This window comes from Oncorhynchus mykiss, chromosome 17, assembly GCF_013265735.2.
Source record: "Oncorhynchus mykiss isolate Arlee chromosome 17, USDA_OmykA_1.1, whole genome shotgun sequence".
NCBI lineage: Eukaryota > Metazoa > Chordata > Actinopteri > Salmoniformes > Salmonidae > Oncorhynchus > Oncorhynchus mykiss.
This window is the reverse complement of record NC_048581.1, coordinates 2,415,003-2,427,502: the sequence shown is the minus strand read 5'-3', so window position 1 is coordinate 2,427,502 and position 12,500 is coordinate 2,415,003. Positions and strand designations below refer to the sequence as shown.

The 12,500-nt window shown below is 44.5% G+C and overlaps 1 protein-coding gene across 1 annotated transcript in view; it reads left to right on the top strand.

Moving 5' to 3' along the window:
- Positions 1 to 12,500, top strand: part of LOC110511869 (voltage-dependent T-type calcium channel subunit alpha-1H-like) — a 90,203-nt gene that overhangs the window by 67,132 nt on the left and 10,571 nt on the right. Inside the window, exons 17-22 of the mRNA XM_036948272.1 lie at positions 1,197 to 1,429; positions 3,424 to 3,726; positions 3,901 to 4,001; positions 7,236 to 7,359; positions 8,876 to 8,944; positions 10,799 to 10,983. Of these exons, the coding sequence (XP_036804167.1) occupies positions 1,197 to 1,429; positions 3,424 to 3,726; positions 3,901 to 4,001; positions 7,236 to 7,359; positions 8,876 to 8,944; positions 10,799 to 10,983 (1,015 nt within the window). The remainder of the gene's footprint in view (positions 1 to 1,196; positions 1,430 to 3,423; positions 3,727 to 3,900; positions 4,002 to 7,235; positions 7,360 to 8,875; positions 8,945 to 10,798; positions 10,984 to 12,500) is intronic.

Here is a 12,500-nt window from a genome sequence, read left to right as displayed (position 1 = left end):
CCTGTACGTGTCACCGGTGACATCATTACCACTCTATCACGTAGGACCTATCTTCCTGTACGTGTCACCGGTGACATCATTACCACTCTATCACGTAGGACCTATCTTCCTGTAAGTGTCATCACTCTATCATGTAGGACCTATCTTCCTGTACGTGTCATCGGTGACATCATTACCACTCTGTCACGTAGGACCTATCTTCCTGTACGTGTCACCGGTGACATCATTACCACTCTATCACGTAGGACCTATCTTCCTGTACGTGTCATTGGTGACATCATTACCACTCTATCATGTAGGACCTATCTTCCTGTACGTGTCATCAGTGACATCATTACCACTCTGTCGTGTAGGACCTATCTTCCTGTATAGGCCAGTGACATCATTACCACTCTATCATGTAGGACCTATTTTCCTGTACCTGTCATCAGTGACATCATTACCACTCTATCACGTAGGACCCATCTTCCTGTACCTGTCATCAGTGACATCATTACCATGTTTATCTCTCAATACCACAAGGAGGACGCAAGTGAAGTTCAGTCTAGTGCTGTGTGACAAGCTTCACGTCGATTGGCCACTGTAGAGGGGATTTACGGTACTTGATAACGTGTCTACTGTTTAGTCGGACAAGGGAACTGTTTAGTCGAACAAGGGAACTGTTTAGTCGAACAAGGGAACTGTTTAGTCAAACAAGGGAACTGTTTAGTCAAACAAGGGAACTGTTTAGTCAAACAAGGGAACTGTTTAGTCAAACAAGGGAACTGTTTAGTCGAACAAGGGAACTGTTTAGTCGAACAAGGGAACTGTTTAGTCGAACAAGGGAACTGTTTAGTCAAACAAGGGAACTGTTTAGTCAAACAAGGGAACTGTTTAGTCAAACAAGGGAACTGTTTAGTCAAACAAGGGAACTGTTTAGTCAAACAAGGGAACTGTTTAGTCGAACAAGGGAACTGTTTAGTCGAACAAGGGAACTGTTTAGTCGAACAAGGGAACTGTTGATCAGTCTTATGGCTTGGGGGTAGAAGCTGTTCAGGGTCCTGTTGGTTAACCTGTCTGTCTAATGGCTTGGGGGTAGAAGCTGTTCAGGGTCCTGTTGGTTCCGGACTTGGTGCCTTTATTCTTTGTATTATACACGGTTCTCACAGTCCTCATAATTAGAACATAGCGTGACATCTGACCTCTAACCCCTACAGAGTTGAAGCTCCAGGCGATGATGTTGACCCCTAATGGCCTTCTGAACCCCCGAGCCTCCATGCCCCTCCCACCCACACAGTCACCGTGGCAACAACCGCCGCCGCCGTCCCCACGGCAACGCCCACCACTTATCCTGCACACTTTGGCCACGCCCACAACTTGCGACAGCCAATCACGACGGGGCAGCGCCGTCTCTACGGATACAAGCAACACCCTGGACCCCAGGTCGCCGGTGAGTCATACACACACACACACTCTAGACCAGTGGTTCTCTCCTCGAGGAGCCCCAGACGTTTCACAATTATGTGGTAGCTCTGAACTCACCTGATTCACCTTGTCAATGGCTGAACTATCACACCTGATTCACCTTGTCATTGGCTGAACTATCACACCTGATTCACCTTGTCAATGGCTGAACTATCACACCTGATTCACCTTGTCATTGGCTGAACTATCACACCTGATTCACCTTGTCATTGGCTGAACTATCACACCTGATTCACCTTGTCATTGGCTGAACTCACCTGATTCACCTTGTCATTGGCTGAACTCACCTGATTCACCTTGCCAATGGCTGAACTATCACACCTGATTCACCTTGCCAATGGCTGAACTATCACACCTGATTCACCTTGCCAATGGCTTAAAACTTGTTAGGGCCATGGGTTCCGCTCCATACAGCCATTTTCCAGCCAAAGAGAGGAGTCACAAAAAGCAGAAATAGAGATAAAATGAATCACTGACCTTTGATGATCTTCATCAGATGACACTCGCAGGACTTCATGTTACACAATACATGTATGTTTTGTTCGATGAAGTTCATATTTATATCCCAAAAATCTCAGTTTACATTGGCGCTTTATGGTCAGTAATGTTGTGCCTTGAAAACATCCGGCGAGTTTTCAGAGAGCCACATCAATTTATAGAAATACTCATAATAAACATTGAAAAGATACAAGTATTATATGTGGAACTTTAGATAAACTCTAAAATTCTCCTTAATGCAACTGTCAGATTTCAAAAAAGCTTTACAGCAAAAGCACACCATGCAATAATCTGAGTACGGCGCTCAGACTCAAAAACAAGCCATGCAGATACCCGCCATGTTGTGGAGTCAACAGAAGTCAGAAATAGCATTATAAACATTCACTTACCTTTGATGATCTTCATCAGAATGCACTCCCAGGAATCCCAGTTCCACAATGAATGTTTGTTTTGTTCGATAAAGTTCATTATTTATGTCCAAATACCTCCTTTTTGTTTACGCGTTTAGTAAACAAATCCAAAATCACGAGGCGCAGGCAAGTCCAGGCGAAAGTTCAGACGAAAAGTTCAAAAGTTATATTACAGTTCGTAGAAACATGTCAAACGATGTATAGAATCAGTCTTTAGGATGGTTTTAACATAAATCTTCAATAATGTTCCAACCAGATAATTACTTTGTCTTTAGAAATGCAATGGAACGCAGGTCTCTCTCATGGGTGCACATGTGATCAGCTCATGGCCTTCTGCCAGACCTCTTACTCAATCAGCTCTCATTCGCCCCCACTTCACAGTAGAAGCCTCAAACAAGGTTCTAAAGACTGTTGACATCTAGTTGAAGCCCTAGGAAGTGCAATATGTCCCCATAGGCATTGCCATTCGATAGGCAATGAGTTGAAAAACTACAAACCTCAGATTTCCCACTTCCTGGTTCGATTTTTCTCAGGTTTTCGCCTGCCAAATGAGTTCTGTTATACTCACAGACATCATTCAAACAGTTTTAGAAACTTCAGAGTGTTTTCAATCCAATACTACTAACAATATGCAAATATTAGCTTCTGGGCCTGAGTAGCAGGAAGTTTACTATGGGGACACTTTTCATCCGAACATGAAAATGCTGCCCCCTATCCCAAACAGGTTTTAATGATTAGTTGACCAGTTGAATCAGGTGCTAGCTGTGGAATAGAACGGCTGGGGGTCCCAGAGGAGAGGTTCGACTACCACTGTTCTATAACATGGAAGGGCTGGTGGGTCCCAGAGGAGAGGTTCGACTACCACTGTTCTATAACATGGAACTGCTGGTGGGTCCCAGAGGAGATGTTCGACTACCACTGTTCTATAACATGGAATGGCTGGTGGGTCCCCAGAGGTCTTCTACCACTGTTCTAAAACATGCAATATAACATGCTAACACACACACACACACATCCTAACGTCTCTCTATGCTGTGCTGTGATTGGTCAGTCTCCATGGGACAGCCGGCGCGCCAGCTGGTCTTCTATTGGCCGAGGTCCCAGCCTACAGCAGCGGAGGAGTCAATCAAGTGAGAGGGATTCTCTCCTGTCAGATGGGGCGGGGTCAGAATGGTCCAATCCCAGCTGGGGGTGGAGCAGGGAGGAGTCTTTCGACCTCCTGGACCAATCAGAGTATCTGACCGTGCCGATGCTCCGCCCACCTGACTGTAACGGGAAGACCTTTCACCTCCCTGACGCCGGGACCCTACGTTACTATAGCGACCACGAGGAGGAGGAGGAGGACGCTGAGGAGGTGAGTCTGTGTGTGTGTGTGTGTGTATGTGTGTGTTAGTGTATCCCTCTGGACAGTGTGTGTAGATATACATTATGTATGTATTGACTGTGTGTGTCTGACGCTGTGTGTGTCTTTGTGTGCGCGCGCGTGTGTGTGTGTGTGTGTGTGTGTGTGTGTGTGTGTGTGTTTCAGAGTGTGTGTTTGCGGGTGAAGCTGGTCCTGGAGCCCTATAAGCCCCAGTGGTGTAGAGATCATGAGGACTGGGCTCTCTACCTGTTCTCCCCATGTAACAGGTCAGGACACACACACACACACACACACACAGAGAGAGATAGATGCACACACACACACACACACACACACACACACACACACACACACACACAGAGAGATAGATGCACACACACACACACACATTCATGCACCACACACTTTCATTTGTGTTTTTTGTGTTTCATATATAAATGTTATTTTTCAATACCAGCTTCATGCAATATATATAATAATATATAAAATAATAATATTATTATGGACTGGCCCAGACTGGACTAGACTGGACTGGACTAGACTGGACCAGACTGGTCTGATTTAGACTAGACTGGACTGGTTTAGACTAGACTGGACTAGACTGGACTGGACTAGACTGGACCAGACGGGACTAGACTGGACTAGACTGGACTGGACTAGACTGGACCAGACTGGTCTGATTTAGACTAGACTGGACTGGTTTAGACTAGACTGGACTAGACTGGACCAGACGGGACTAGACTGGACTGGACTGGACTAGACTGGACTAGACTGGACTGGACTGGACTAGACTGGACCAGACGAGACTGGACTAGACTGGACTAGACGGGACTGGACTAGACTGGACCAGACTGGTCTGATTTAGACTAGACTGGACTAGACTGGACTAGACTGGACTGGACTAGACTGGACTAGACTGGACTGGACTAGACTGGACCAGACGGGACTAGACTGGACTAGACTGGACTAGACGGGACTGGACTAGACTGGACCAGACTGGTCTGATTTAGACTAGACTGGACTAGACTGGACTGGTTTAGACTAGACTGGACTAGACTGCACTGGTTTAGACTAGACTGGACTAGACTGGACTGATTTAGACTAGACTGGACTGGACTAGACTGGACTGGTTTAGACTAGACTGGACTAGACTTGACTGGACTAGCCTACACTAGAATGGTTTAGACTAGACTGGATTGGACTAGACTGGACTGGTTTAGACTGGACTGGACCAGACTGTACTGGTTTAGAATTGACTAGACTGGACTGGTTTAGGCTAGACTGGACTGGTTTAGACTAGACTGGACTGGTTAAGACTGGACTGGAATAGGCTGGACTGGTTTTTACTAGACTGGACTGGTTTAGGCTATACTGGACTAGACTGACTGGACTATAATAGACTGGACTAGACTGGACTAGAGTAGACTGGACTATAGTAGACTAAATTTGATTGGACTAGACTTTCTAGACAGGAGTAGACTGGACTAGACAGGTGTAGACTGGACTAGAATGACTAGAGTAGACTGGACTTGAGTAGACTGCACTAGACTGGCTAGACAGGAGTAGACTGGACTAGACAGGAGTAGACTGGACTATATTAGACTGGACTAGAGTAAACTGGACTAGAGTAGAGTAGACTGGACTAGAGTAGACTAGACTAGACTGGCTAGACAGAAGTAGACTGGACTAGACCGGACTAAACTGGACTTGTCTAGACTGTACTATAGTAGACTGGACTATAGTAGACTGGACTATAGTAGACTGGATTAGACTGGACTAGAGTAGACTGGACTATAGTAGACTAAAGTTGATTGGACTAGACTTTCTAGACAGGAGTAGACTGGACTAGACAGGTGTAGACTGGACTAGAATGACTAGACTAGACTGGACTTGAGTAGACTGGACTAGACTGGCTAGACAAGAGTAGACTGGACTAGACAGGAGTAGACTGGACTATATTAGGTTGGACTAGAGTAAACTGGACTAGAGTAGAGTAGACTGGACTAGAGTAGACTAGACCGGCTAGACAGAAGTAGACTGGACTAGACAGGAGTAGACTAGACTAGACCGGACTAGACTGGACTTGTCTAGACTGTACTATAGTAGACTGGACTATAGTAGACTGGACTATAGTAGACTGGATTAGACTGGACTATAGTAGACTGGGCTATAGTAGGCTAGGCTAGACTAGACTAAACTGGATTAAACTAGACTAACCTGGACTAGACTAAACAGGATTATACTAGACTATCCTGGACTAAACTGGACTGGACTAGAGTAGACTGGACTAGACTGGACTGGACTAGAGTAGACTGGACTAGACTGGATGAGACTAGACTCGACCGGACTAGACTAGACTAAACTGGACTGGGCTAGAGCGGACTAGACTAGACAGGACAGGACTAGACTAGACCAGACTGGACTGGGCTAGAGGCTCCAAGGATAAAGTAACATCTCATATGAATACAAGCTAGCTGCTGAATCTGGCACATTTATGGAAAATGTATTGATGTGTATTGTCTGTGTCAAATACATCTAATAATACATCTCTCCCTCTTCTTCTCTTCCTCTTTCTCCCTATCCCTCTCTCTGTCTCTCTCTCTTTCTTCTCACTCTCTGTCTCTGTCTCTCTCTCTCTCTCTCTCTCTCTCTCTCTCTCTATCCCCCCTCTCTCTCTCTCTCTCTCTCTCTTTCTTCTCACTCTTTGTCTCTCTCTCTCTCTCTCCCTATCCCCCCCTCTCTCTCTCTCTCCCTCTCTCTCTCTCTCTCTCTCTCTCTCTCTCCCTATCCCTCTGTCTCTCTCTCTCTCTCTCTCTCTCTCTCTGTCTCTCTGTCTCTCTCTCTCTTTCTTCTCACTCTCTGTCTCTGTCTCTCCCCCTGCCCCTCTCTCTCTCTCTCTCTCTCTCCCCCTCTCTCTCTTCCTCTCTCTCTGTCTCCCTCTTCCTCTCTCTCTCTCTATCTCTCTCTCTCTCTCTGTCTCTCTCTCTCTCTCTCTCTCGCTCTCTCTCTCTCTCTCGCATTCTCTCTCTGTCTCTCCCCCTCTCTCTCTCTCTCGCTCTCTCTCTCTCTCGCTCTCTCTCTCTCTGTCTCTGTCTCTCCCCCTCTCTCTCTCTCTCGCTCTCTCTCTCTCTCTCTGTCTCCCCCTCTCCCTGTCTCTCTCTCTATCTGTCCATCCATCCGTCTCTCTCTCTCTCTCTCTCTGTTTCTCCCCCTCCCACTCTCTCTCTCTCTGTCTTTCTCTCTCTCTCTCTCTCTCTATCTCTCTGTCTTTCTCTCTCTCTCTCTCTCTCTCTGTCTTTCTCTCTCTCTCTCTCTCTCTCTACTTTTTCTCTCTCTCTCTCTCTCTCTCTCTCCCCTCTCTCTCTCTCTCCCTCTCTCTCTCTCCCTCTCTCTCTCTCTTCCTCTCTCTCTCTGTCTCTCTCTCTCTCCCTGTCTCTCTCTCTCTCTCCCTGTCTCTCTCTCTCTCCCTCTCCCCCTCTCTCTCTCTCCATCCTCCCCAGGTTTCGTCAGTGGTGTCAAAGAGTGATAACTCACAAGATGTTTGATCACATAATCCTCCTTTTCATCTTCCTCAACTGCATCACCATCGCTCTGGAGAGACCAGACATACAGACACACAGTACAGTAAGACAATCACTCTGGAGAGACCAGACATACAGACACACAGTACAGTCAGACCATCACTCTGGAGAGACCAGACACACAGTACAGTCAGACCATCACTCTGGAGAGACCAGACACACAGTACAGTAACACCATCACTCTGGAGAGACCAGAAATACAGACACACAGTACAGTAAGACCATCACTCTGGAGAGACCAGACATACAGACACACAGTACAGTCAGACCATCACTCTGGAGAGACCAGGCTCACAGTACAGTCAGACAATCACTCTGGAGAGACCAGACATAAAGACACACAGTACAGTCAGACCATCACTCTGGAGAGACCAGACACACAGTACAGTCAGACCATCACTCTGGAGAGACCAGACACACAGTACAGTAAGACCATCACTCTGGAGAGACCAGACATACAGACACACAGTACAGTAGGACCATCACTCTGGAGAGACCAGACACACAGTACAGTAAGACCATCACTCTGGAGAGACCAGACACACAGACACATAGTACAGTAAGACCATCACTCTGGAGAGACCAGACACACAGACACACAGTACAATCAGACCATCACTCTGGAGAGACCAGACATACAGACACACAGTACAGTCAGACCATCACTCTGGAGAGACCAGACACATAGTACAGTAAGACCATCACTCTGGAGAGACCAGACATACAGACACACAGTACGATCAGACCATCACTCTGGAGAGACCAGACATACAGACACACAGTACAGTCAGACCATCACTCTGGAGAGACCAGACACATAGTACAGTAAGACCATCACTCTGGAGAGACCAGACATACAGACACACAGTACAGTCAGACCATCACTCTGGAGAGACCAGGCTCACAGTACAGTCAGACCATCACTCTGGAGAGACCAGACATACAGACACACAGTACAGTCAGACCATCACTCTGGAGAGACCAGACACACAGTACAGTAAGACCATCACTCTGGAGAGACCAGACACACAGACACATAGTACAGTAAGACCATCACTCTGGAGAGACCAGACACACAGACACACAGTACGATCAGACCATCACTCTGGAGAGACCAGACATACAGACACACAGTACAGTCAGACCATCACTCTGGAGAGACCAGACACACAGACACACAGTACAGTCAGACCATCACTCTGGAGAGACCAGATATACAGACACACAGTACAGTCAGACCATCACTCTGGAGAGACCAGACACACAGTACAGTCAGACCATCACTCTGGAGAGACCAGACACACAGTACAGTAAGACCATCACTCTGGAGAGACCAGACACACAGTACAGTCAGACCATCACTCTGGAGAGACCAGACACACATTACAGTCAGATAGACTAACCCTGTGTGTGTGTTGTGTTTTCACAGGAAGCTAGACAGACTAACCCTGTGTGTGTGTTGTGTTTTCACAGGAAGCTAGAAAGACTAACCCTGTGTGTGTGTTGTGTTTTCACAGGAAGCTAGACAGACTAACCCTGTGAGTGTGTTGTGTTTTCAGGAGAGAGTGTTCCTCAGTGTGTCCAACCATATCTTCACTGTGATCTTCATAGCAGAGATGACCGTTAAGGTAAGGTAACACATTTAGGTAAGGTAACACATTCAGTTAAGGTAACACATTTAGTTAAGGTAAGGTAACACATTTAGTTAAGGTAACACATTTAGTTAAGGTAACACATTTAGTTAAGGTAACACATTTAGGTAAGGTAACACATTTAGTTAAGGTAACACATTTAGTTAAGGTAAGGTAACACATTTAGTTAAGGTAAGGTAACACATTTAGTTAAGGTAACACATTTAGTTAAGGTAACACATTTAGTTAAGGTAACACATTTAGTTAAGGTAAGGTAACACATTTAGTTAAGGTAACACATTTAGTTAAGGTAAGGTAACACATTTAGTTAAGGTAACACATTTAGTTAAGGTAACACATTTAGTTAAGGTAAGGTAACACATTTAGTTAAGGTAACACATTTAGTTAATGTAACACATTTAGTTAAGGTAACACATTTAGTTAAGGTAACACATTTAGTTAAGGTAAGGTAACACATTTAGTTAAGGTAACACATTTAGTTAAAGTAACACATTTAGGTAAGGTAACACATTTAGTTAAGGTAAGGTAACACATTTAGTTAAGGTAACACATTTAGGGAACGTAACACATTTAGTTAAGGTAACACATTTAGGTAACGTAACACATTTAGTTAAGGTAACACATTTAGTTAAGGTAACGTAACACATTTAGTTAAGGTAACACATTTAGTTAAGGTAACACATTTAGTTGAGGTAACACATTTAGTTAAGGTAACACATTTAGGTAACGTAACACATTTAGTTAAGGTAACACATTTAGTTAAGGTAACGTAACACATTTAGTTAAGGTAACACATTTAGTTAAGGTAACACATTTAGTTAAGGTAAGGTAACACATTTAGTTAAGGTAACACATTTAGTTAAGGTAACACATTTAGTTAAGGTAACACATTTAGTTAAGGTAACACATTTAGTTAAGGTAACACATTTAGTTAAGGTAACACAATTAGTTAAGGTAACAGATTTAGTTAACGTAACACATTTAGTTAAGGTAACACATTTAGTTAAGGTAACACATTTAGTTAAGGTAACACATTTAGTTAAAGTAACACATTTAGTTAAGGTAACACATTTAGTTAAGGTAACACATTTAGTTAAGGTAACACAATTAGTTAAGGTAACAGATTTAGTTAACGTAACACATTTAGTTAAGGTAACACATTTAGTTAAGGTAACGTAACACATTTAGTTAAGGTAACACATTTAGTTAAGGTAACACATTTAGTTAAGGTAAGGTAACACATTTAGTTAAGGTAACACATTTAGTTAAGGTAACACATTTAGTTAAGGTAACACATTTAGTTAAGGTAACACATTTAGTTAAGGTAACACATTTAGTTAAGGTAACACATTTAGTTAAAGTAACACATTTAGTTAAGGTAACACATTTAGTTAAGGTAACACATTTAGTTAAGGTAACACATTTAGTTAAGGTAAGGTAACACATTTAGTTAAGGTAACACATTTAGTTAAGGTAACACATTTAGTTAAGGTAAGACATTTAGTTAAGGTAACACATTTAGTTAAGGTAACACATTTAGTTAAGGTAACGTAACACATTTAGATAATGTAACATATTTAGTTAAGGTAACACATTTAGTTAAGGTAACACATTTAGTTAAGGTAAGGTAACACATTTAGTTAAGGTAACACATTTAGTTAAGGTAACACATTTAGTTAAGGTAACACATTTAGTTAAGGTAAGGTAACACATTTAGTTAAGGTAACACATTTAGTTAAGGTAACACATTTAGTTAAGGTAACGTAACACATTTAGTTAAGATAACATAACACATTTTTTGTGTGTGTGTGTGTGTGTGTGTGTGTATAGGTGGTAGCCCAGGGTCTGTACTCAGGTGAAGCAGTCTATCTGAAGAGCAGCTGGAATGTTCTGGATGGACTGTTGGTGTTTGTATCTCTGCTGGACATTCTGGTTTCCATAGCATCCGCCGGCGGTAACCGTATCCTAGGAATCCTCAGAGTGCTGCGTCTCCTGCGCACCCTTCGACCCCTCAGGTGTGTACTGTACCTTGTGAAAACATTTTAACTAACTAATAACACCCTTGTCTTTCTGCCTTCGATACCAATGGGACTTGTCTCTCCCTGCTGTCTGTTTACTGTCACGTTAGCTTGTCTCTCCTAGCTGTCTGTTTACTGTCACGTTAGCTTGTCTCTCCTAGCTGTCTGTTTACTGTCACGTCAGCTTGTCTCTCCTAGCTGTCTGTTTACTGTCACGTCAGCTTGTCTCTCCTAGCTATCTGTTTACTGTCACGTCAGCTTGTCTCTCCTAGCTGTCTGTCACGTCAGCTTGTCTCTCCTAGCTGTCTGTCATGTTAGCTTGTCTCTCCTAGCTGTCTGTTTACTGTCACGTCAGCTTGTCTCTCCTAGCTGTCTGTCACGTCAGCTTGTCTCTCCTAGCTGTCTGTTTACTGTCACGTCAGCTTGTCTCTCCTAGCTGTCTGTCACGTCAGCTTGTCTCTCCTAGCTGTTGTTTACTGTCACGTCAGCTTGTCTCTCCTAGCTGTCTGTCACGTCAGCTTGTCTCTCCTAGCTGTCTGTTTACTGTCACGTCAGTTTGTCTCTCCTAGCTGTCTGTCACATCAGCTTGTCTCTCCTAGCTATCTGTCACATCAGCTTGTCTCTCCTAGCTATCTGTCACGTCAGCTTGTCTCTCCTAGCTATCTGTTTACTCTCACGTCAGCTTGTCTCTCCTAGCTATCTGTCACATCAGCTTGTCTCTCCTAGCTATCTGTCACGTCAGATTGTCTCTCCTAGCTGTCTGTTTATTGTCACGTCAGCTTGTCTCTCCTAGCTATCTGTTTACTGTCACGTCAGCTTGTCTCTCCTAGCTGTCTGTCACGTCAGCTTGTCTCTCCTAACCATCTGTTTACTGTCATGTCAGCTTGTCTCTCCTAGCTGTCTGTCACACCAGCTTGTCTCTCCTAGCTGTCTGTCACGTCAGCTTGTCTCTCCTAGCTGTCTGTCACGTCAACTTGTCTCTCCTAGCTGTCTGTCACGTCAGCTTGTCTCTCCTAGCTGTCTGTCACGTCAGCTTGTCTCTCCTAGCTGTCTGTCACGTCAGCTTGTCTCTCCTAGCTGTCTGTTTACTGTCACGTCAGTTTGTCTCTCCTAGCTGTCTGTCATGTCAGCTTGTCTCCCCTAGCTGTCTGTCATGTCAGCTTGTCTCTCCTAGCTGTCTGTCACGTCAGCTTGTCTCTCCTAGCTGTCTGTCACGTCAGCTTGTCTCTCCTAGCTGTCTGTCACGTCAGCTTGTCTCTCCTAGCTGTCTGTCACGTCAGCTTGTCTCTCCTAGCTGTCTGTTTACTATCACGTCAGTTTGTCTCTCCTAGCTGTCTGTCATGTCAGCTTGTCTCCCCTAGCTGTCTGTCATGTCAGCTTGTCTCTCCTAGCTGTCTGTCACGTCAGCTTGTCTCCCCTAGCTGTCTGTCATGTCAGCTTGTCTCTCCTAGCTGTCTGTCACGTCAGCTTGTCTCTCCTAGATGTCTGTCATGTCAGCCTGTCTCTCCTAGCTG